Below are 27188 nucleotides of genomic sequence, written 5' to 3'. Positions count from 1 at the left end.
CACACTTTTTTAGACCTACATCATTTTGTGACACAGTAATTCAGTTGTACTAGGAAACAGGAGGTTAAACTAACTTGTTTTAAGAGATACGGACACATACATAAATTATATAATAGCGAAATGTATTCACAAGTAACAGTATGTATGTGCAAGAATTAAAAAAAGTTTAATAGCACCAATAACTACTTACTATTTTATTGGGATGTATGAGGTTGATGGGATGAACACAGTTTCTGAATATTTGGTGGAATATTAGCTAAAGACACTCGCATTTCATCATCAAGCATTTTTAAAAACTTCCTATGTATATATCAAGAGCAGGAGCAGCAATGCACTACTAGGAGCTAGCTGCAAAAAAACAAAACTTTGACTTCTGATTTCAGCTCAGCGTTTAAGCTGCCACCCTCAGAGCTCTGCAAGTTGCACTGACTACTGCCCACACTGCTATCCCACTCACTGACTACACATGCAGTCACGAGCCGATTGAGGAAACTACACGTGCAGTCAGGAACCAATGTGCAGCCAAAGCCACCAATGGGAATAGTTTCAGTTCCCACTGAGCTGCGCCAATAGGTTACGATGATCTGTGACACACTAGGTATCAATCACAAGTCATCCATGTGATATGCATAGCAAGCAGGCAGAAACCAAAAAAAAAATGTTTAAATAATTTTAAATTCAAAAAAATTTGTGCTGAAGCAGGGACACACCTACACACTGCTGCCGACACGCTAATGTGTCACGACACACAGTTTGGAGAGCACTGTGTTAGGGTGTTAAAACATACATTTTCTTTCCCCATAGACATCAATTGGGCTGCGTTACGGAGCTTTACGCTCCGCGATTGTAGGTGTTAGGCTTTTTTTTAGCCGGCTCTCCCCATTGATGTCTATGGGGAAATCGTGCACGAGCACGTCAAAGCACCGCTTGTATTTGGGTGCGGTATGGAGCTCAACGCAACCATATCGCCCGCACAAGCCGTTTTTTGCAAACCTGTAATAACAGCGCTATTAAAGGTGAGCGGTGAAAATAACTTGCAAGTTATTAGCGAGCCAGCCATAACGCAAAACTCGTAATCTGGCTGAATGTAAATATAAAAATTGTATATAGATAATCCCATAATTTAGTGACAATAAATAAAGCATCTAACACATGAGTGCAATCATATAAAGTGAGAAAGTGAAGTAAGAAAATGGTGAAATTGTAAATGTATCAAATATGATAGAACTTCACAATTTCACTACTTTCATGAGTCACTTGTATTTTCTTATTTTAAAGAAGCTGTGAGATTCTGGCTATAACCATCCTTAGAGTGCTGTCTTGTGCAAGTCTTATACAGAACACCCATGGAGTTTTTGGACTTTACCTGCTCCTTTTATATTATAGGGAGACTTATTGGCAGTTTTGTTTTCAGTGCACACCCTTTATTTTATATTGCTAGGTTATTCTAGGATATATTTTTCTAATCTGACAGGAATGTTAAATTATTGCAATCAATCCTAGATTAATCTTTATCTTTATTAATCTTTGGCTTATTTCCAATTTAGTGTTCTCTCAGTTTGGTATTATATATATTTCAGCAAATATGTGTAAAAAAAAAAAAAAAAAATACTACATAGCTTAAATAAACAAAACAACTTTTGTAAATTTGAACTTCATTTTGTACTTACCTTTGGCTGGTTACACAAATAACGGCACAATTCTCCAATGTATTGAACAACTGTGACATTATGTTTTCTACAGTCAATCCAAAACTGGCTTGCTGAAAATTTCTTCCTTAAGACACAGGTTGCACCTATGTGATAGAAAGAAAATAATTTTTTTTTTTTTTTTTTATTGAGATTCATTCAAAGGCATACAAGGCATACATGTCAACATAGGCTTTACAGAGAAGTTTTTTTTTACATATTCAACCATTAATCGCTCTGTTATTTAAACAAAGTGTGATTAGATGACATTGCATACACAACTTAAGTAACAAATTAGTGCCCGTATATTTCTTGTACCTTCAAAATAACCTGGAAGGCCACTCTTGGACGCTTTATGACCATACAAACGTAACTAATGAAAGCAACTTCTGAAAATAAGGAAACCACTCTTGGGTCTCCTTTAACCCCTTAATGACCGAGGACGTGCAGGGTACGTCCTCAAAAAAAAGGCAGTTAATGCCTGAGGACGTACCCTGCACGTCCTCTGTGTGGAAAGCAGCTGGAAGCGATCCTGATCGCTTCCAGCTGCTTTCCGGTTATTGCAGTGATGCCTCGATATGGAGGCATCCTGCAATAACCTTACATGGCCTTCCGGTGCAGAGAGAGCCACTCTGTGGCCCTCTCTGCACCGGACATCGATGGCCGGTATCGTTGGTGGGTGGGAGCCGGCTTGGGAGGCGGGTGGGCGGCCATCGGTGGGTGCCGTGAAGTCAAGGGGGGCGGGATCGGGGGCGGGATCGGGGGCGCGTGCACGGAGGGTGGCGGGCGGGCGCGTGCACGGGCGGGAGCGGGTGGGAACCGCTACACTACGGCAAATATATTTAATAAAAAATACCCAAATCTTGTTTGTGCAAAAGCACAAAAAGAGATCGTGGAGGGGTGGGGGTTGGTTTGGTGTGGGGGGAAGCTACACTACAGAAAAAATTAGTAAAAATTTAAAAAAAGCATGTTTTTCTTCTAAACTGGGTACTGGCAGACAGCTGCCAGTACCCAAGATGGCGCAGATTAAGTTAGAGTGGGAGGGTTATAGAGCTGTTTGGGGGGGATCAGTGAGGTTAGGGGATAAGGGGGGATAGTACACAGCAGCATATGTAAATATGCCTTTTTAAAAACACACAAAAAAAACAAATATAGCTTTTATTTTAGTACTGGCAGACTTTCTGCCAGTACTTAAGATGGCGGGGACAATTGTGGGGTGGGGGAGGGAAGAGAGCTGTTTGGGAGGGATCAGGGGGTCTGATGTTTCAGGTGGGAGGCTGAGCTCTACTCTAAATGTGATATTAACCCTGCAAGCTCCCTACAAGCTACCTAATTAACCCCTTCACTGCTAGCTATAATACACGTGTGATGCGCAGCGGCATTTAGCGGCCTTCTAAATACCAAAAAGCAACGCCAAAGCCATATATGTCTGCTATTTCTGAACAAAGGGGATCCCAGAGAAGCATTTACAACCATTTGTGCCATAACTGCACAAGCTGTTTGTAAATGATTTCAGTGAGAAACCTAAAATTGTGAAAAATGTTACGTTTTTTTTAATTTGATCGCATTTGGCGGTGAAATGGTGGCATGAAATATACCAAAATGGGCCTAGATCAATACTTGGGGTTGTCTACTACACTACACTAAAGCTAAAATTACCCCAAAAAGCTCCCTACATGCTCCCTAATTAACCCCTTCACTGCTGGGCATAATACACGTGTGGTGCGCAGTGGCATTTAGTGGCATTCTAATTACCAAAAAGCAACACCAAAGCCATATAAGTCTGCTATTTCTGAACAAAGGGGATCCCAGAGAACAATTTACAACCATTTGTGCCATAATTGCACAAGCTGTTTGTAAATAATTTCAGTGAGAAACCTAAAGTTTGTGAAAAAATTTGTGAAAAAGTGAACAATTTTTTTTATTTGATCGCATTTGGCGGTGAAATGGTGGCATGAAATATACAAAAATGGGCCTAGATCAATACTTTGGGATGTCTACTAAAAAAAAATATATATATGTCAATAGATATTCAGAGATTCTTGAAAGATATTAGTGTTCTAATGTAACTAGCGCTAATTTTGAAAAAAAATGGTTTGGAAATAGCAAAGTGCTATTTGTATTTATTGCCCTATAACTTGCAAAAAAAGTAAAGAACATGTAAACATTGGGTATTTCTAAACTCAGGACAAAATTTAGAAACTATTTAGCATGGGTGTTTTTTGGTCGTTGTAGATGTGTAACAGATTTTGGGGGTCAAAGTTAGAAAAAGTGTATTTTTTTTAAATTTTTCCTCATATTTTATATTTTTTTTATAGTAAATTATAAGATATGATGAAAATAATGGTATCTTTAGAAAGTCCATTTAATGGCGAGAAAAACGGTATATAATATGTGGGGGTACGGTAAATGAGTAAGAGGAAAATTACAGCTAAACACAAACACCGCAAAAATGTAAAAATAGCCTTGGTCCCAAACGGACAGAAAATGGAAAAGTGCTGTGGTCATTAAGGGGTTAATGAATCTTTTCTGATTTTATAGGACATAGATACTAACAAAAAGAACAAAAAAACTTCTGTATAAATATATGATCACTTTGGGAACTATGAACACAATCTGAACAAAGTAACCATATATGGATATAGCTGCGATTAGTAAATTGCACATATCCCTACAGCATAGGTCAGGCTATATCAGGGTAGCTTAAATGGTATGCATCTATAAAAATAAAGTAGTATGGCAAAATAAAGTCTATATGGTCACGTATGTGAGACTAGGAGATAAATAATTGGGAGGTCTTGCCAAGTGTGGGTGCATCTGAGCCTGGGGATATCGTCAAAACACATCTGCTGTCTACAGTTTTAAGTACCAACTGGTGATAACAATAGTTGTGCCTAGTAGTATGTGATCCATATATAGTTCTTCAGCTGCACCTTATACAAGAGAAGTGATTAGAAGCCTAATACTGTATGGTCAATTAAAGATGTAGCGCATATCTGTTAATTAAGATTTCAGCTATGTCTATTGGTTAGGGTTCTCTCAACATGCTATATTTGGGATATAAAATCCAAGGTATGACTTATCCCGGGCAGCGCCATCTCGGCCGTTAATAGCACAGCCACAGGACTAAACCCTAACAGGCCACATAAAATGGAGGTAGTAGATAAAAAAAGAGGTAAGCACCTAGACCTAATATGGAATCGCTATAGTGTGCATAGATAGTGTATTTAGATTGAGTAACTACTTAAGTAAGGAAGCATATACATAGCGAGAGGTATCATAGGCTCCCATTACAATTAGGTAAAGGTGACCATATCCAATTAGTACTAAGTAACTGTAACAAGAGTCTCAACATATACCGTAGTTTTGCTAGGTATAGAATAATCTCATAAAAGGAATTTGCTGTCTATTACGGAAACTGGACATATTACATAATTCAATATTTGAAGGTAGCAAATGACATAAGAGGCTCTACTTATGAGTTGTGACTTAAAATGCAATATAATATAAAATATCGACCTGTCATGGTAGAAATGGGTACAGCTTTTTATGTACTAAACCTCTAGTAAATTAGCTTGAGCCAGAGAAAACATTTACAGCATGTTGAAAGGCATTAGGAACTGTGAAACATATAAAACATATGGTATGTGCAGCTTCTTTAACTAGGACATTTTAGACTTAAATGAAAATTCAACAGTTAAGGGTATACAGACATTTTCAAATCACTAGTGAGGTCTCAGACTAAACGTCTTCCTGACTAATAGATTATAAATAACTTTTGTAGTGCAATTGGGATAGCACTGAATAAGTGCAATAGTACACTCGTATTTCTTGAGGGCTTATTATAAAAGTCCAGGATTTTGGTAATAATTATCTTAATGACCAGGACAATATCACTATATACGCTAATATAAGGGAGTCTTGGTGTATACCTCTCTCTCCACCCATTCCACGGCATATGGAGCTGAAGGTACTAATTAGGAAACCATGCAAAAATTATAGCGCTATTGAGCAATAACCCCAGACAAGTTAAAGCAATAGCGCTCTTATTATTGCACTCATATTATAAGTTGAAAGTAAAAAGTTTGTGAGCGAGTAAAAAAAAACTCAAGTGCGCTAATATCTGGAGGTCGGATAGCGCAGCAGTGCTAACCCCGTTTCCCCATAAACTTATTTTTTATTACGCTACAAAACTCTCTTCTGGCTCCTGAAGGTGCGCTAGGTCAACTATGCTTAAGTCGAAGGCATGTTAAGAAACATTTTAAATGCCTTTGCTCTTCACTTAGAATAAAATCGTCTAGATTACGAGTTTTGCGTTATGAGTGGCTCGGTAATAACTTGCAAGTTATTTCCACCACTCACCTTTAATAGTGCTGCTATTACAGGTTTTCCAAAAACCTGCGTTAGTGGGCAATATGGCAGCGTTGAGCTCCATACCGCACACAAATACCAGCGCTGCTTTGAGCTGGTTTTACGTGCTCGTGCACGATTTCCCCATAGACATCAATGGGGAGAGCGGGCCAAAAAAAAGCCTAACAACTGCAATAAAGGAGCATAAAGCTCCGTAATGCAGCCCCATTGATTCCTATAGAAAATGTGTGTTTAAACAAAACACCCTAACATAAACCCTGAGTCTAAACACCCCTAATCTACCGTCCCCGACATCGCCGACACCTACATTACACTTATTAACCCCTAATCTGCTGCCCCTGACATTGCCGACACCTACATTATACTTATTAACCCCTAATCTGCCGCCCCTAACATCGCCGCCACCTACATTACACTTATTAACCCCTAATCTGCCGCCCCCCGACATCGCCGACACCTACATTACACTTATTAACCCCTAATCTGCCGCCCCCCGACATCGCTGACACCTACATTACACTTATTAACCCCTAATCTGCCGTCCCCAATGTCGCCACCGCCACTATACTAAAGTTATTAACCTCTAAAAACCTCTGGCCTCCAACATCACTAACACTAAATAAATATATTAACCCCTAAACCTAACCCTAACACCCCTAACTTTAAGATCATTAAAATAAATCTAAATAAAAATTACTATAATTAACTAAATAATTCCTATTTAAAACTAATTACTTACCTATAAAATAAACCCTAAGCTAGCTACAATATAACTAATAGTTACATTTAGCTAGCTTAGGTTTTATTTTTTTATTTTTTATTTTATTTTTTTTATTGAGGTTTGTAAGAAGGCATACAGAGAATATAGGACATTAAAACATAATATCAGTGCAGTACAAATATCTGAGGACATAAAGATTTTAAAATGTACACTATAAATTCCTGTAGTTAGGATCCAGGGACATGGAATACAATGTAAATGCCTAATATTTAATTAACCTCCGAGGGGACAAGGAGGTCACTCTTGGACCTCATCACTGCTGTTTCAAATTATAGGGGGTTATTCACCTTAAAGGAGACCACTTTTGGGTCTTAAATGACAAACCTCTTTCTTTTTTTTTTTTATATTTAAACACTCTGAGCAAACATTATGAACAAAACTGTTTATATCTAACAGGCAAAGTATTATATTATAATAAGCTGTGGGCATGAGATGAATCTCAGATTGAGCAAACAGGGTGGCCTTTAGCTCTATCATGGATAAACCTATTCTTAGGAGGACAAGGGTAGCCTTACTATAATCCTAATATAAGCATAAGCACGATATATGTAAAAGATGTACCATAAATTATACAGGTGATCCCAACAAGGGGTCTAGATAAGAGTAAGGGAAGCTCCTATATCAGTTTAGCCTGCTGTGATACTGGGAAGTACAAATCTGCAAGCTATACAGCAGGAGAGGTACACTTAAGTAAATTATATAGTAATTTGAGCAGGGACCAGAAAACCTGGTAGCAAACTTTGAAAATCACTACAGGAGAAAGTTAAGTCCGGGCTGTGTAGTAACATAGTCTTTCCCCAATATAGACAATTAAATAGAGTGGGGTGTAACTTTTTGTGGAGATAATGCCCAACAGTAAACATTAGTCCCGTAAGGTTTCTTGTAGAGGAAAGTTAAGTCTGGTCCCGATAGGCATTACAGCTGTGTAAAAGTATGGTCTCTCGCTAGTCCACAGCTAGGTCTGGTACTCTTGGCCTAACCCACGCCAGTACGGGTGTACTCACTGTGTCCCAGGGACCGCTGCTGGTTATTCAGAGCCCCTAACTTTATGACGCTGCAGATGGAAGTGTGGCATACGGAGCGTAAACTGGGTGGCTTCCCGTTTCGTCTGCGGCTGGCTGGCTTCCCATGTTCTGCCGATGGTGTAGCTGTAGCAAAGCTGTCCGCAAGCAGGAAGGGCATCAGGCCCTGTTGGGAATCAAGCCTCCATGTTGTTGCTAGTATCCGCATCAGGTAAGCCGGCTTTCCCAGCTGTTGGGCTCTCTTAAGAAGACGGACACCGTCGGGCGGTCAGACACCTTATGTGCCGGGGAAGCCTGTCGACTCTCCACATCAGTGTCAGGCTCAAAGGAAACCAGGTGCGACCGGCGCACTAGATCAAAGATTCTCTGATCCCGGTTTAAGTCAGGGCAGATTTCGGTGTCCTCCACTATAGGTATGAGGTCGGCACTCTCATCATCACTAGCTGCAGGGGTGCGCTGGGGTTGAAAGGCCTCCTTTAGTGTGGCACAGAACTTTTGCTCAAAGTTTGCTAGAGTCTGTTGTAGGGCAGCCAGGAAGTCATCCATTGTCCCACTAGGCAGTAGCGTGACCAGCGTTAAATATCTGGCTCATTAACCCAGAATCAGAGACTCCGGGGGGGTCAATAATGCGGGCAGCCCCAACAGCACAAGGAAACAAGCACTCGGTATAAGCCTTGTGGCCTGCCTCTGTGTAGTTAAGCTGAAGAGCATAGGCAGGTCCGGTTCCGTGTGATGGACCCTCAGAGTTCTCTAAAGTTTCTGCAGTCTGTACACCTTGCAATCAGTAGAGAATACTGTGTCATATGTAGTAAAAAACCTTTTGGAATCCAATATAATCCAAGAGCTCTCCACTAACACGCCCTGCCGCGACAGCTACAGGCTCCGCCCCCCCAGGTTTTATTTTTATTTCACAGGTAAGTTTGTATTTATTTTAAACTAGGTAGACTATTTAGTAAATAGTTATTAACTATTTACTAAATACCTAGTTAAAATAAAAACAAAGTTACCTGTAAAATAAAACCTAACCTGCCTCACACTAACACCTAACATTACACTAAAATTAAATACAATAATCTAATAGCCCTATCAAAATGAAAAATCCCCCCCCCCAAAATAAAAAAAACCCTAACCTACACTAAACTGCCAATGGCCCGTAAAAGGGCCTTTTGCGGGGCATTGCCCCAAAGAAATCAGCTCTTTTACCTGTAAAAAAATAAAATAAAATACAAACAACCCCCCAACAGTAAAACCCACCACCCACACAACCAACACCCCCCCCCCCCCAAAAAAAAACTACCTAAAAAACCCTGAAAAGGGCATTTGGATGGGCATTGCCCTTAAAAGGGCATTTAGCTCTTTTTCGGTGCCCAAAACCTAATCTAAAAATAAAACCCACCCAATAAACCATTAAGAAAACCTAACACTAACCCCCGAAGATCCAAGATGACGTCCCTTGAATTCTGATTGAATTCGATCAGCAAATCAGAATTAAAGGGTAAAAAATCATATTGGCTGATTGGAACAGCCAATAGAATGCAAGCTCAATCCTATTGGCTGATTGTATCAGCCAAAAGGATTTTTTACCCTTTAATTCCGATTTTCTGATAGAATGCTATCAGCCAATCGGAATTCAAGGGACGCCATCTTGGATGACGTCATTTAAAGGAAACGTCATTCTTCAACAGCCAGCAAAAGGAGAGGATGCTCCGCGCCGGATGTCTTGAAGATGGACTCGCTCCGCGTCAGAAGGATGAAGATAGAAGATGCCGTCTGGATGAAGACTTCTGACCGCCTTGAGGACGACTTCTGCCCGCTTGGATGAAGACTTCTCCAGGCTGGATGAGGATGGATGTCCGGTCTTCAAAATCTGTAAGTGGATCTTCGGGGGTTAGTGTTAGGTTTTATTAAGGGTTTATTGGGTGGGTTTTATTTTTAGATTAGGGTTTTGGGCACCGAAAAAGAGCTAAATGCCCTTTAAGGACAATGACCATCCAAATTCCCTTTTCAGGGCAATGGGGAGCTTAGGTTTTTTAGGTAGGTTTTTTTGGGGGGGCTGGTTGTGTGGGTGGTGGGTTTTACTGTTGGGGGGTTGTTTGCATTTTTTTTTTTAAAGGTAACAGAGCTGATTTCTTTGGGGCAATGCCCCGCAAAAGGCCCTTTTAAGGGCCATTGGCAGTTTAGTGTAGGCTAGGGTTTTTTTTTATATTGGGGGGGCTTTTTTATTTTGATAGGGCTATTAGATTAGGTGTAATTAGTTTAAATATTTGATAATTTCTTTTTTATTTTGTGTACTTTAGTGTTTATTTTTTTTTTTGTAATTTATTTAATCGCATTTAATTAATGTAATTTATTTAATTTTAGTGTAATGTTAGGTGTTAGTGTAACTCAGGTTAGGTTTTATTTGACAGGTAAATTTGTATTTATTTTAACTAGATAGTGTAAGGTTAGGTGTTAGTGTTAGACAGGTTAGATTTTATTTTACAGGTAAATTTGTATTTTAACTAGATAGGTAGTAAATAGTTAATAACTATTTACTAACTAGTCTACCTAGTTAAAATAAATACAAAACTTAGCTGTGAAATTAAAATAAAACCTAAGATAGCTACAATGTAACTATTAGTATTACTAATTTATATTACTATTTATTTTACAGGTATTTAGTTTTAAATAGGAATTATTTAGGTAATGATAGTAATTTTTATTTAGATTTATTTTAATTATATTAAAGTTAGGGGTGTTAGGGTTAGACTTAGGGTTAGGTTTAGGGGATAATAACTTTAGTATAGTGGCGGCGGTGACGTTGGGGGCAGCAGATTAGGGGTTAATAAATGTATTGAGGTGGCGGCGACATAGAGTGCAGCAGATTAGAGGTTAATGATATTAAACTAGTGTTTGCGATGCGGGAGTGTGGCGGTTTAGGGGTTAATATGTTTATTATAGTGGCAGCGATGTCCGGAGTGGCAGATTAGGGGATATTTTTATTATAGTGTTGCTACATGAAATAGAGAACCTGATCTTAAATAATATTTTTTTTTATTTTGGGGTGGGCTTTTTTTTTTGATTAGGTGTAATTAGTTTAAATATTTTTTATTTTGTGTAACTTAGTGTTTCGTTTTTTTTGTAATTTAGTTAATTGTATTTAATTAATGTAATTTATTTAATTGTAGTGTAAGGTTAGGTGTTAGTGTTAGACAGGTTAGATTTTATTTTACAGGTAAATTTGTATTTTAACTAGATAGGTAGTAAATAGCTAATAACTATTTACTAACTAGTCTACCTAGTTAAAGTAAATACAAACTTGCCTGTGAAATAAAAATAAAACCTAAGATAAATGCAATGTAACTATTAGTTATATTGTAGCTAGCTTAGGGTTTATTTTATAGGTAAGTATTTAGTTTTAAATATGAATTATTAAGTTAATGCTAGTAAGTTTTATTTAGATTTATTTTAATTATTATTAAAGTTAGGGGTGTTAGGGATAGACTTAGGGTTAGGTTTAGGGGTTAACTTTTGTATAATGGCGGCGACGTTGGGGGCGGAAGAATAGGGGTTAATAAGTGTAGATAGGTAGCGACAACATTTGGCCCATCAGATTAGGGGTTAATAAGTGTAGGTGGGTGGCAGCGACATTGGGGCGGCAGATTAGGGGTTAATAAGTATATTGTAGGTGTCAGCGGTGTCGGGCGGCAGATTAGGGGTGTTTAGACTTGGGGTTTATGTTAGGTGACCGTTTCATCAGGTGCATAAAAACATTAAAAGACCACAAACTTTTAACGATAAAAGTTTGTGGTCTTTTAATGTTTTTATGCACCTGATGAAACGGTCACCTAAGACCGAGAAACGTTGTGCTGCTAAAATAAAGTCATTTTACTTTTAAGACTTTGTTTCCACGAACTTATTTTGCATCACATTTGGAGAGATTATTTTACACAGTGTGTTATAAACACCTGAACAACTGTGTAATTATACTTACCAGGCTAAGTTACCTCCAATACAGGTTAATAGGCTGCTAGAGGGTGAGAGCTTATCTGTGACCTGTAGTCCTGTTGGGAGAAAAACACAGCCGGTACTCCCAAAAGTGGATTGACCTCTGCGAGAGTGTGAGTCAGCTGGACGACTCTAAAGATTCCAGAAGGCGTTTGTGACACTTCTCAAGTGTCTGGGAGCTTGTAAGTACCAGCTTTGCCTGCGCATTTGGGGCTTGTTTGTTCTACTGACCATGCACTATGGTGGTGCCTTCTTTTTTATTTCGTATATATGTAAAACTTGCCAATATATCAAAACTGAAACTAAATTTGAATCGGCAGTAACTAAGGAAACATACAGTATCAGATATAATATAACATATAATACAACACACGTTATATATCTGTTCACATTTAAGCGCTGTAATAAATAGTATGTTGGTCGCACTAAACGGGCCTTGAGACAGAGCTCTCCAACACCTTAGAGACATTAGCAACCCTGACAGCAATACCCCTATAGCCAAACACTTCAGATATGAACATCAATCAAAATGACACACTTTTACTAATACAAGGTATTGATCACATCCCAAGGCATAGGAAAGGGGGTGACAGGGAGAGGTTATTGGATCAGAAAGAAGTGCTATGGATCTTCAAGCTTCAATCCAAACATCCAGATGGCTTAAAGTGAATGTCAATTTTGATGCTAAAGTGCCCAGTTTTAAAAAATTTGATTAAAAACAGGGCACATTAAAGGATTCCAAAACTTTTGTTTTTTGTTCATACCTGGACCACACATTTCATAATACAAACATTTACATATTATAAATTACCTACTTTTAAACTCCAAGGATGTTTCCTGACATAATAAAATTAAACTTTAATTTTCGATGATGTAATCAATCCCCACCCTCCAATATGGGTTGTGCACGATAAGAATACATTTCCAACCGGATTGCGCTATCATGCATATAATTAAGTGACAATTTGGTCACCATGTGCATGCGTACTGTGATCCCTAAACTCGCGCATGCGTACTGCGACCCATGATCGTCCAAATCGTAAACAAAATAAATGTTTCATTAATTATTTGTTTGTAATTAATGTAAATAGGGTATTAATGCTCGTTATTTGTAGGGAGATTCTCGCAGTGCACCGCTCTTACCTGCTCTGTACAGCTCCGTCATCCGCTCTGCTATCGATACAGCGGGTCTGCTAGTTTGCTGAGAGTAACGTAAAGGTAGATTCAGCATATCGCGCATGCGCATCATCCGCTCTGCTATTGATACAGCGGGTCTGCGCATGCGCATCACGGCAATAAGTCGCCATTTGTATAACCTGGGTTATCGGTCGGGATTAGACGATGCAAAAGCATAGTCGGCGGTGGGTTTGGAAATAGTTTCATTTTACTAATAGGATTTCTACTAAACTGTAGTTATTTGAAACAGAATGTACATTACAAAATGATGTAAAATTTATACATTTTGCAATTGCATATAACTTTTTTTGTGGGTTTAGTGTCCCATTAATCAAAATTTACATTTCACTCCTGTTGTGAAAAAATACTTACCTTTTAATCTTGACATCAGCTCAAACTTCCTCCACCCGTCGCAAAGCCTCTTCCTGGGTCTAAAATGAGGAATCAGACTTCCTGCAATCATGGCTTTGAATCAGTCACTGATTCCCCGGGGGGGGAAGCCGTGATTGGAGGATGACCTATCCATCATTTCTGACATCAGAAATGGCTTGCGACAACCGGAGGAAGCTGGAGCTGCTGTCAAGTTTAAAAAGGTAAGTTTTTTTTTCACAACAGGAGTGAAATGTAAATTTTGATGAATTAAAGTGCCCCTGTTTTTAATCGAATTTTTAAAAACCGGGCACTTTAGCATCAAAATTTACATTCACTTTAAATTCCATTATGGATGTAAATTTGTTTTACTAAAATTGTCAATTCCATCACATTATTAGGAAAAGGGGGCAAATATGGTAATAAATAGTACATAAGGGAAAAAGGATTTCCAAAATTGAATTTATTGTATCAAGAGTATCTCCATGTAATGCTGCTATATAATCCTTTTTTTTTTGTTTATTTCATTGGATATGTATACATATAAGTTCACATATAAAGGCTGTATTTTTATAACAGCCAGTTAATATACAGAAATACACCTTTAAGATGTAATTGAATCAGGTGTCTCAGAGTTAATTAGAGACTCTTTTGTCTTAAATAGTGGTCTGGTTGGAGTCTGTGTGTATGGCAGTGAACAAGGGCTAGGGATAGGCCCGAAACATGTTTGGCACTTTTTTCCACCAGACCACAGCATTTTTCTAATGTTTTCATCTTTATAATAAATGTTATTTTTTTGTTTTTCCTTCATCTTTGAGAGGTGCGGATAATACCTGCTTCATATATATACTGTATATATATATATATATATATATATATATATATATATATATATATATATACTGTATATATAACAGAATTTATGTTTACCTGATAAATTACTTTCTCCAACGGTGTGTCCGGTCCACGGCGTCATCCTTACTTGTGGGATATTCTCTTCCCCAACAGGAAATGGCAAAGAGCCCAGCAAAGCTGGTCACATGATCCCTCCTAGGCTCCGCCTTCCCCAGTCATTCGACCGACGTAAAGGAGGAATATTTGCATAGGAGAAACCATATGATACCGTGGTGACTGTAGTTAAAGAAAATAAATTATCAGACCTGATTAAAAAACCAGGGCGGGCCGTGGACCGGACACACCGTTGGAGAAAGTAATTTATCAGGTAAACATAAATTCTGTTTTCTCCAACATAGGTGTGTCCGGTCCACGGCGTCATCCTTACTTGTGGGAACCAATACCAAAGCTTTAGGACACGGATGAAGGGAGGGAGCAAATCAGGTCACCTAGATGGAAGGCACCACGGCTTGCAAAACCTTTCTCCCAAAAATAGCCTCAGAAGAAGCAAAAGTATCAAACTTGTAAAATTTAGTAAAAGTGTGCAGTGAAGACCAAGTCGCTGCCTTACATATCTGATCAACAGAAGCCTCGTTCTTGAAGGCCCATGTGGAAGCCACAGCCCTAGTGGAATGAGCTGTGATTCTGTCAGGAGGCTGCCGTCCGGCAGTCTCGTAAGCCAATCTGATGATGCTTTTAATCCAAAAAGAGAGAGAGGTAGAAGTTGCTTTTTGACCTCTCCTTTTACCAGAATAAACAACAAACAAGGAAGATGTTTGTCTAAAATCCTTTGTAGCATCTAAATAGAATTTTAGAGCACGAACAACATCCAAATTGTGCAACAGACGTTCCTTCTTTGAAACTGGATTCGGACACAAAGAAGGCACGACTATCTCCTGGTTAATGTTTTTGTTAGAAACAACTTTCGGAAGAAAACCAGGTTTAGTACGTAAAACCATTTTATCTGCATGGAACACCAGATAAGGAGGAGAACACTGCAGAGCAGATAATTCTGAAACTCTTCTAGCAGAAGAAATTGCAACCAAAAACAAAACTTTCCAAGATAATAACTTAATATCAACGGAATGTAAGGGTTCAAACGGAACCCCCTGAAGAACTGAAAGAACTAAATTGAGACTCCAAGGAGGAGTCAAAGGTTTGTAAACAGGCTTGATTCTAACCAGAGCCTGAACAAAGGCTTGAACATCTGGCACAGCTGCCAGCTTTTTGTGAAGTAACACAGACAAGGCAGAAATCTGTCCCTTCAAGGAACTTGCAGATAATCCTTTCTCCAAACCTTCTTGAAGAAAGGATAGAATCTTAGGAATTTTTACCTTGTCCCAAGGGAATCCTTTAGATTCACACCAACAGATATATTTTTTCCATATTTTGTGGTAAATTTTTCTAGTTACAGGCTTTCTGGCCTGAACAAGAGTATCAATGACAGAATCTGAGAATCCTCGCTTTGATAAGATCAAGCGTTCAATCTCCAAGCAGTCAGTTGGAGTGAGACCAGATTCGGATGTTCGAACGGACCTTGAACAAGAAGGTCTCGTCTCAAAGGTAGCTTCCATGGTGGAGCCGATGACATATTCACCAGGTCTGCATACCAAGTCCTGCGTGGCCACGCAGGAGCTATCAAGATCACCGATGCCCTCTCCTGCTTGATCCTGGCTACCAGCCTGGGGATGAGAGGAAACGGCGGGAATACATAAGCTAGTTTGAAGGTCCAAGGTGCTACTAGTGCATCTACTAGAGTCGCCTTGGGATCCCTGGATCTGGACCCGTAGCAAGGAACCTTGAAGTTCTTGACGAGAGGCCATCAGATCCATGTCTGGAATGCCCCACAGATGAGTAATTTGGGCAAAGATTTCCGGATGGAGTTCCCACTCCCCCGGATGAAATGTCTGACGACTCAGAAAATCCGCTTCCCAATTTTCCACTCCTGGGATGTGGATTGCAGACAAGTGGCAGGAGTGAGTCTCCGCCCATTGAATGATTTTGGTCACTTCTTCCATCGCCAGGGAACTCCTTGTTCCCCCCTGATGGTTGATGTACGCAACAGTTGTCATGTTGTCTGATTGAAACCGTATGAACTTGGCCTTTGCTAGCTGAGGCCAAGCCTTGAGAGCATTGAATATCGCTCTCAGTTCCAGAATATTTATCGGTAGAAGAGATTCTTCCCGAGACCAAAGACCCTGAGCTTTCAGGGGTCCCCAGACCGCGCCCCAGCCCACCAGACTGGCGTCGGTCGTGACAATTACCCACTCTGGTCTGCGGAAGCTCATCCCCTGTGACAGGTTGTCCAGGGACAGCCACCAACGGAGTGAATCTCTGGTCCTCTGATTTACTTGTATCGTCGGAGACAAGTCTGTATAGTCCCCATTCCACTGACTGAGCATGCACAGTTGTAATGGTCTTAGATGAATGCGCGCAAAAGGAACTATGTCCATTGCCGCTACCATCAAACCTATTACTTCCATGCACTGCGCTATGGAAGGAAGAGGAACAGAATGAAGTATTTGACAAGAGTTCAGAAGTTTTGTTTTTCTGGCCTCTGTCAGAAAAATCCTCATTTCTAAGGAGTCTATTATTGTTCCCAAGAAGGGAACCCTTGTTGACGGAGATAGAGAACTCTTTTCTACGTTCACTTTCCATCCGTGAGAACTGAGAAAGGCCAGGACAATGTCCGTGTGAGCCTTTGCTTGAGGAAGGGACGACGCTTGAATCAGAATGTCGTCCAAGTAAGGTACTACTGCAATGCCCCTTGGTCTTAGCACCGCTAGAAGGGACCCTAGTACCTTTGTGAAAATCCTTGGAGCAGTGGCTAATCCGAACGGAAGTGCCACAAACTGGTAATGCTTGTCCAGGAATGCGAACCTTAGGAACCGATGATGTTCCTTGTGGATAGGAATATGTAGATACGCATCCTTTAAATCCACCGTGGTCATGAATTGACCTTCCTGGATGGAAGGAAGAATTGTTCGAATGGTTTCCATTTTGAACGATGGAACCTTGAGAAACTTGTTTAGGATCTTGAGATCTAAGATTGGTCTGAACGTTCCCTCTTTTTTGGGAACTACGAACAGATTGGAGTAGAACCCCATCCCTTGTTCTCCTAATGGAACAGGATGAATCACTCCCATTTTTAACAGGTCTTCTACACAATGCAAGAATGGCTGTTTTTTTATGTGGTCTGAAGACAATTGAGACCTGTGGAACCTCCCCCTTGGGGGAAGCCCCTTGAATTCCAGAAGATAACCTTGGGAGACTATTTCTAGCGCCCAAGGATCCAGAACATCTCTTGCCCAAGCCTGAGCGAAGAGAGAGAGTCTGCCCCCCACCAGATCCGGTCCCGGATCGGGGGCCAACATCTCATGCTGTCTTGGTAGCAGTGGCAGGTTTCTTGGCCTGCTTTCCTTTGTTCCAGCCTTGCATTGGTCTCCAGGCTGGTTTGGCTTGAGAAGTATTACCCTCCTGCTTAGAGGACGTAGCACTTGGGGCTGGTCCGTTTCTGCGAAAGGGACGAAATTAGGTTTATTTTTGGCCTTGAAAGACCTATCCTGAGGAAGGGCGTGGCCCTTGCCCCCAGTGATATCAGAGATAATCTCTTTCAAGTCAGGGCCAAACAGCGTTTTCCCCTTGAAAGGAATGTTAAGCAATTTGTTCTTGGAAGACGCATCCGCTGACCAAGATTTTAACCAAAGCGCTCTGCGCGCCACAATAGCAAACCCAGAATTTTTCGCCGCTAACCTAGCCAATTGCAAAGTGGCGTCTAGGGTGAAAGAATTAGCCAATTTGAGAGCACGAATTCTGTCCATAATCTCCTCATAAGAAGAATTATTATTGATCGCCTTTTCTAGCTCATCGAACCAGAAACACGCGGCTGTAGTGACAGGGACAATGCATGAAATTGGTTGTAGAAGGTAACCTTGCTGAACAAACATCTTTTTAAGCAAACCTTCTAATTTTTTATCCATAGGATCTTTGAAAGCACAACTATCTTCTATGGGTATAGTGGTGCGTTTGTTTAGAGTAGAAACCGCCCCCTCGACCTTGGGGACTGTCTGCCATAAGTCCTTTCTGGGGTCGACCATAGGAAACAATTTTTTAAATATGGGGGGAGGGACAAAAGGTATACCGGGCCTTTCCCATTCTTTATTTACAATGTCCGCCACCCGCTTGGGTATAGGAAAAGCTTCGGGGGGCCCCGGGACCTCTAGGAACTTGTCCATTTTACATAGTTTCTCTGGAATGACCAAATTCTCACAATCATCCAGAGTGGATAACACCTCCTTAAGCAGAGCGCGGAGATGTTCCAACTTAAATTTAAATGTAATCACATCAGGTTCAGCTTGTTGAGAAATTTTCCCTGAATCTGAAATTTCTCCCTCAGACAAAACCTCCCTGGCCCCCTCAGACTGGTGTAGGGGCCCTTCAGAACCAATATCATCAGCGTCCTCATGCTCTTCAGTATTTTCTAAAACAGAGCAGTCGCGCTTTCGCTGATAAGTGGGCATTTTGGCTAAAATGTTTTTGATAGAATTATCCATTACAGCCGTTAATTGTTGCATAGTAAGGAGTATTGGCGCGCTAGATGTACTAGGGGCCTCCTGTGTGGGCAAGACTGGTGTAGACGAAGGAGGGGATGATGCAGTACCATGCTTACTCCCCTCACTTGAGGAATTATCTTGGGCATCATTTTCTCTAAATTTTGTGTCACATAAATCACATCTATTTAAATGAGAAGGAACCTTGGCTTCCCCACATTCAGAACACAGTCTATCTGGTAGTTCAGACATGTTAAACAGGCATAAACTTGATAACAAAGTACAAAAAACGTTTTAAAATAAAACCGTTACTGTCACTTTAAATTTTAAACTGAACACACTTTATTACTGCAATTGCGAAAAAGTATGAAGGAATTGTTCAAAATTCACCAAAATTTCACCACAGTGTCTTAAAAAAACTCTAAGCCATCTCCGTGGAGATGTTGCCTGTACAACGGCAAAGAGAATGACTGGGGAAGGCGGAGCCTAGGAGGGATCATGTGACCAGCTTTGCTGGGCTCTTTGCCATTTCCTGTTGGGGAAGAGAATATCCCACAAGTAAGGATGACGCCGTGGACCGGACACACCTATGTTGGAGAAATATATATATATATATATATACATATATATATATTTATATAAAAATAAATAAATAAATGTCTGGGAAAGGGACAAGTGTCCTCAAATACACTTTGATCCTGGCAACTAAGAGAAATGTGAGTGCAGACTCCCACAACCATTGTATATATGGAATGGTCCCTTTAATATCCTTAAACAAGAGTCAAGTGAATTTCGTGTCATTATTAAAACAGGGGGGAGAAAACTGCAGGAGTTTAAAAATGAAAAGCTATCACATCAAGGGGGAGCTCCCTTTGATACGCAGCTGGAGTGGCTGGTGTGAGGGGAAACTTTTTCTCTGTGTGCTAATTATTTGGTTTTTCAGATGATGATTTCCCTGTGTATTTTCCTTTAAAAACCAGACCTCATGTCATAGATATTTTGTAAGTTTCCCTTGAGCAAATGTGACTACCTATATCCTGAGATCTAGTGCATCAAGTCAGTAAGATGTCAGGACAGAGGAGCGATAAAAAAAAAAAACCAGTATCCTCTACCCAGAGAGAGCTGAGGAAATCAGAGGTATATCCTAAGACATATTTTTATCACACTTTTTTTATTGGGTGCCCAGATATAAAAATACCTCTCATACTTAGGGGTCCGAATTATCAAGATCCAAATGGAGTTTGATGCCCCTATTTCCACGTGAGCCTTCAGGCTCACTGGAAACAGCAGTTACGAAGCAGTGGTCTAAAGACTGCTGCTCCATAACTTGTCTGTCTGCTTTGAGGCTGTGGACATCAATATAGAAAGAACAGAGAAACCCAGCACTCGTCAACCAGACCAAAGGTGCACGCTAGTGGGGTCCTTGCACTCACCCCAAAAGGTATAGTGAAGAAGTTGAAGCAGCACCAACTTAAAGTATTCCTTATATTTTTATTGCATCAGAGACATATAAAAACAACAACGACGTTTCGGTCAGAACCTGACCTTAATCATGTTAAGGTGATTAAGGTCAGGTTCTGACCGAAACGTCGTTGTTGTTTTTATATGTCTCTTATGCAATAAAAATATAAGGAATACTTTAAGTTGGTGCTGCTTCAACTTCTTCACTATACCTTTTGTGGACATCAATCCCAATCCGGCCTATCCTATACGATCAGGCTGATTGACAACCCCTGCTAGCGGCTGACTAGCCGCAAATCTGCAGGGGGCAGGATTGCACAAGCAGTTCACAAGAACTGCTTGTGCTATGATAAATGCTGACAGCGTATACTCTCAGCATTTATCACTGTCTGGCGTACATGATACGCTACATCGTATCATGTCCGCTCGCACTTTCATAAATCACCCCCCTTGTATCTAAGTAATCCTCGCAATGTCAAAAGGGGAATGTTTTTATGGGTATATGTAATATATATATATATATATATATATATATATATATATATATATATATATATATATATATATATATATATAAAAATGTGAGTTATCCTATAACTCCATACAGTTTTTGCAATGAGTTTTATGGCACACCATAAAAAAGAGATGGATACTTTCCTTGCCCACTCTGGAAGGGGCCTGGTCAGAAACCTGACCCGAGGAAAAAAAAAAACGTATTTAATTGAGATTTCAACAAAATAAAATTGTCACAAGGGGAATGCTTATTTTGTCATTCTACATGGGAGGCCGTCTGTACCAGCGTATGATTATTCTTCATTCCATCTCCCTGGAGCAGAGGCTATTCTTCTGGTCAAGTTACAGGTTCTGTTATTTTCCACTTTGTTTGTTTTTTTTTTTTTTTTTAAAAAACTGTTTCCTGTGCTGTGTGTAATTTGACAGTGTTTTTTAGATTTTTCCTAAATTGTGTTTTGGGATCTTTAATCTGAAGTCTGGGTTTTCTTCCTTAGGATTTCCCATATAATAATCTTAAGGTGGTGGCAGCATAGAGATAGTTTAGTGTGGGTGCCATTAAAGGGGAGTTTTTGGGCATTTTTTTCTATGTCTAGTACAGACTAGAGAGTGATTGTTAACCCTTGTACCCACTGTTCTAAGTCACAGGCTTGCCTGGAGAGGCTAGATTGTGACAAAATGGTTAAAATGGAAAGGGTCTGTTAACCAAACTGGTGAATGTTGCAGGGTTGGCCAACCCAGTGCGTCACAGAGCCCTTAGTGAACAATAAGGAGAACTGACACCGTTCTTCTAAATGTAACCCTTATATCTGATAGAGGCACTGCCAACCAGAAAACATGTTTTATTAGTGTCGCTATTTGGACATCACACAGTTCACTCTTTGTCCATTATAATGTAGTTAAATACAAATACATAAAGGCCTAGATTACGAGTGGAGTGCAAAAATTGCACATTTGCAAGCGCAATATTTGCGCTCCACTCAGTTATACCAGTGCACACAAATGTGCGCTGGTATTACAAGATAAGCGGAACACAGAGTGCGCTTGAAAGATTTGCACTCACGAGAGCAAGCTTCCATAGGCTAAAATGGGAGTCTCGTTCTCTTGCCTTGAGACACAGCAAAGAATCTAGCACAGGGGGTAAGTTGAGCAGCAAATGAAAAAAAATGTGTGTGTGCGTGTGTGTTCATATGTGTATATACACATATTAACACATAAATATATATGTATATAAGCTTATACATATATATTTAAAGTAAAAACACAGTTTTTATTTTAAGAAAGGAACTGTCCTCTTTATTTGGGGGACAATTCGGGGACTTTTTTTTTTTTAATTATTCTGATGTCTGACCTCTGGTTAATTGCACTAAGAGCAAAGTGCTCCTGCAAGCTCACAGGAGTATTAACCAGCCGTAATGGCTGGTTATTTAACGTGTGCCCGTAAATGGGAACATTTGCCCCTTTACGGGCGCACGTTAAAATAGCGTTCCACTTGTAATCTAGCCCAAAGTTTGTTAAAATCCTTTAAAATAATTCAAGGGACATTAAAGAGCAATAATAAAATGTTCCAATGAATGAGGGCATTTTACTGTCAAAACATTGCTTTCAGATAACTGTGTGTTTAAAGTGCCATAAAACAGGTTGAGATCTGTACATATCCTAAAAGGGCTAATTAATTTAAAATAGTTTGCATAAAAAATTGCTTAAAAATTGCTGGCAAGTAATTTAAAATAATTTTCAAAAATAAGCAAAATGAATTACATAGCTAAGCTGCCTGGAGCAGCTAACTCCACCCTCCTTATCAGTGTTTAGACACAAGCATTGTATTTCAACTGAGTTCCCAGCTTCTAGGCATGCTCCAGCAGATAATCCCAATTCACTTTTGCATTCTACCAAAAGAACAATAAACATAGACACAGCCATAAAAGAAATTGTGTGGGGGGAGTTAGAGCTTTACAATTCAGAAACTAAAAAGAAAGGGTTAATGGCGAGGCACTGCAGTATAAATTTGCAGGTAAAGTAATTAAAGTACATATTATATTATTTTGTCACTATATCAACTTGTTTTATGCCCCCTTTAACTCCACAAAATGAGTTAAACTCATCTCTGGATTGGCAATGCATTACTTGTCCTGAGCCAAACAAGGGCAGCATATATGAGTAGCCACCAATCAACAGCTGTGGTCAGAAGCAGCGGTGCATTGTCTCTCAGGAACCGGTTTTAAGAATGTGTTAAACCTTCTTGCAGGATTGAAATAGATAGGTCTCTGCATGCAATAGCACAATAATAAAATAAATTAGATCATAATTGTGTTACTGATCTTTATGTCTCTTTGATTAAAAGTAATCCTTTAGGGGCGGAGCTTGGCCACGGACCATGATGGCAGCTTTCTAGCACAGCTCCTAGGCCCTTGTCCCCAGGTTAGCCAAATTAAATGCTAATAATAAGCTAAAAGCCCTAACTAACAATGCTAATGCCCTAGCTAAACATCAGGGACAGAAGAGATGGCATAAGCACCGACCGGAACGGCCATAATTATAACAGGCAAACTCTAAACGGCATCTCCGGCAACCAACAGCAAAGGACCGGTGTCAGTGCCGGATAAAACACAAGACCCCCAAACATACGCCCTAGAGATATAGTTACCGCCGAAGAAACCCGGCACTGTCAGCGGGGAGCACAAAGGAGACAGCGGGTGAGATCGCTCCGGACACAGTGGTGGCGGGAATAAAGACGGGCGACATTTCAACATATCAATGCGCATAGAAGAAGGCCAGACCGCAGACCGCGCATACAGGGGACTGAACCGGAATAATAGGAGAAGTCTGAAAGCTTGATACAGCGGAAAGGTACGCTGAGGGTACGATACACGACAAGCTACCCTGAAAGCCTTACTGGTTAAACTACGGGGCAGACAAACAGCAGCGCAAGTTGTACAGTAGCCTTAGCAAAAAATAGGAGTAGGCACTTAGCCAAAATACAACTGCTTTCAGCCCCCTTAAGAACTAATAAGCGCCTCATAACCCAGGGCCCAAAGCTTCAAATATAGCAGAGAGACTCAGCAGTTTACAATACTGCAGCAGCTGCAAACAGCCCTGAATTATTGGGGTAACATAAACCACATACTCACAGGAGAGCAGGGTTAGCAAAATACACCCTGCAGATGAAACACGCTAACAGAATACACATAATCCCGCTTTATAAGTGTATACTGTAACAAGACAGCAATAAATAGCAAAAGCTGGGAGCAGAGCTGCAGAGGAGTGGACCCTTGTTGCATCCACACTAACACTCATAGTTCCCTAGAGACTACATCTGATAGCCTGAATAGCTCATAGAACCCAGAGTGACAGCCCCATAACAGGGGAATGCCGGCTAAAAAGAACCTAAAGATGGATAGTAACCCTAAATCAAAGATGATAGAACACTATCTAAAAGCAACAGAGGAGCCAACACCAGCCCCCCAGGAAACATTACAGACTACACCAATATCTGTAGAGGCAGGTGGGAACAGCGGAGCTTCCCTAGACGCCACCCCCACTCAAGCAGCAATTACAAGGGAAGACTTAAAACTACTGGCCTCTAAAGAAGACATCAAATCCGCCATGGCGGATATGAGGAACATGTTCCAAGAGATGAAAAGGGATATCAAAAGAATAGAAAATAGAGTGGTTAATCTCGAAGAAAATCACGAGGTCACCACGCAAGACATGCACCATCTCTCGCAGCTGGTATATAATCAAGAGGAAACTATCCAGAACCTGCAAGAAAAGGTAGAAGACCTCGATAATAGAGGTCGCAGAAACAATCTGCGAATCAGAGGCATTCCAGAAAGTGTACAAGCATCAGCCCTGTCGGGGTACTTGCAGGATCTTTTTAGAACACTTAAGGGCTCCAGCAGCGCAACGGATGTGATAATGGAAAGGGCACATAGGGCCCTGAGAGCCAAACCTTCCCCGAAAGCCCCGCCAAGAGATGTTATTATAAAGTTCCTTAACTACCAAGAAAAAGAAGATATACTGCGACACGCAAGACAAAAGCCTCAATTTACACACGCAGGAATATCCATACAAATATTTACTGACCTCAGCCCGGCAACTTTACAGAAACGAAGGGAACTCCACTTTATTACATCAGTTTTAAGAGAAAAAGGCATACAATATAGATGGGGATTCCCAGTCTGTATAAACGCCACAAAAGGAGACAAATCAGCAACATACAGAGGTCCAGACGACCTGGACCATTTTTGCGAAGTCCTCCAAGTGACCATCACCCCACCCAAAGACCACCTGCCACAGGACAGAAATGCCCCTATGGAGCAACACTCATGGAAAGGTGGCACCTAAAGAGAAAGATAAGGTCTAACTCAAGGACAACATTTCAGACACGGCCTGCCCTCTGGCAGATCTGGCATGGATACTCTTATCAGAAGCCATCCGGGAAGAACTGGGTAAAGTTATTAAAGTTATAGAGTTATAAGTTAACATGTACTGTTTACCAATATGATTAAGCTTTACAATGTCGATATTGTGGTAATGTTAGTTATCCTACCCTGCACCAAACATAATAGAAGGTGTGAAAGAATGGGCGAAACCTATAGAGATAGATATTGCCTTAATACTTTAATTGCTTGCCCACTGATAAATACCCATAATAAACCAACTGATGGGATTGATGGATAATGGACGAAACTCAATGGGTATTCCTATATATCATGTTTAACACTTCATCCTAGAATAAACAACTTATGATGGGAGAGGCCCATAGCCAACTAAAAACTGAGCGATATTTTCAAATGGACATAGACATAGGCCTATATTACCATATATCAGGCAGTAGTAGTTTGGCTATAATAGAAGAGCCTATCACATGAAAGGATGGAACAGCTCATGTTGTGAACAGACTCATGATCTTTAGATAGTCTTTGTTAAACTGTTTGTACTGTTTGTATTTAATACTGTGGTTTTTCCCTTCCAAGAAAACAAAAAAAAAAAAAAAAAGAGTTTGAATTAGGAACTAACTTAAGCCGAAGGAAAGGCCCTAGACACAGAGGTTGGCGTATATTGTTACTGTATGTAATGTATAGAATATCTTGTACAATGCATATACATACGGTTAGCTATTCTCTGAGAAAAACGACATGACTGGGTTTTTGGGTACTGATCACAATATAAGACTAGGAAGATATACAGGACATGAACACGCTAGAGAGCTCACAAATCAAATAACTAAAAGGGAGATAGCGTAGGACAGCATGGACAGACACACCCTAGAACTTTGACATAGCCAGTGTAATAAAGGTGGCATAATGGGGGGCCCACTTACCACTGACCCTAAGACGATAAGCTACACCTCACACCCCAAGCATTCGCACGCCTTAGGCATAGATCAGAGCACAGAGACACACATAAACATCTTGGGATCACGAACCCGTAAGGGTCCCTCGCACGAACAATGGCACGAGCCTCTGAGTAAAATAATAGATGCACAGTAGACCTCCCACCCATCTTTTGCCGTCCAATGACCTCAATAACCACAGTTAGGGCAACTAGATACGCCATACCAGAGGGCCCTTTACCATGCAATGTCTGGCCTGGGGACAAGGGATAACACCCTTTGATTTAATGTAGACACTTGAAATTCTACGTGACACATAAAGCACAAGTCAAACAAAACATCACTTTAGGATAGACGCACTCGCAGTACAGAGGGAACTACTACTCGCACCTCTCAGAACCCTATATATAACAAACACCGATATTGAGGGAATAGCACAACTCTCACGCACGACATGACCAACTTAGTAAATACAGAGACAGAGAGAGACCAAATCAGGGCACACAAACTGCGCATCATCTCCATTAATGCCAAGGGCCTTAATAGCCCTACAAAGAGATCCATCGCCTTCAACGACCTGAGAAGGCAAAAGGGGGATATACTATTTATACAGGAGACTCACTTCAAGCTGGGGAGAGAACCGAAAATACTAAACCCTAGGTACCAAACAAAATTTTTAGCCTCAGGCCCCACAAAAACCGGGGTGGGTGGGAATTCTTATTAATAACAATGTACAATTCCACGCTACACATGTAGAAAAGGATAAGGAAGGAAGATACCTCATTGTGGTGGGACTTTTGTACAACAGGCTTATAACACTAGTCAACATTTACCTACCCAACCAACAGCAACACGTTACCCTGAAAAAAGTTATGTTAAAAATCCTGGAGGTAAGCAAAGGGGAATTGATAATTGGGGGGGACTTCAACACGCCTCTAGACCCCAAAATGGACACATCCAGCGAGACCACTAATACCCCCAAAAAAGTCATAAAATCAATAACAGCGCAGCTACAGCATCTATTGCTCCGTGACACTTGGC

General features: G+C 40.4%; 1 protein-coding gene across 1 annotated transcript in view; it reads right to left on the bottom strand.

Moving 5' to 3' along the window:
• Positions 1-27188, bottom strand: part of SLC27A6 (solute carrier family 27 member 6) — a 239303-nt gene that overhangs the window by 106980 nt on the left and 105135 nt on the right. Inside the window, exon 4 of the mRNA XM_053701645.1 lies at positions 1671-1795. Coding sequence (XP_053557620.1) covers positions 1671-1795 — 125 coding nt within the window. The remainder of the gene's footprint in view (positions 1-1670; positions 1796-27188) is intronic.

The sequence above is a fragment of the Bombina bombina genome, chromosome 2 (assembly GCF_027579735.1).
Source record: "Bombina bombina isolate aBomBom1 chromosome 2, aBomBom1.pri, whole genome shotgun sequence".
NCBI classification, from domain to species: Eukaryota; Metazoa; Chordata; class Amphibia; order Anura; family Bombinatoridae; genus Bombina; species Bombina bombina.
The sequence above is the reverse complement of the archived record's forward strand: the minus strand, read 5'-3'. Positions and strand labels throughout refer to the sequence as shown.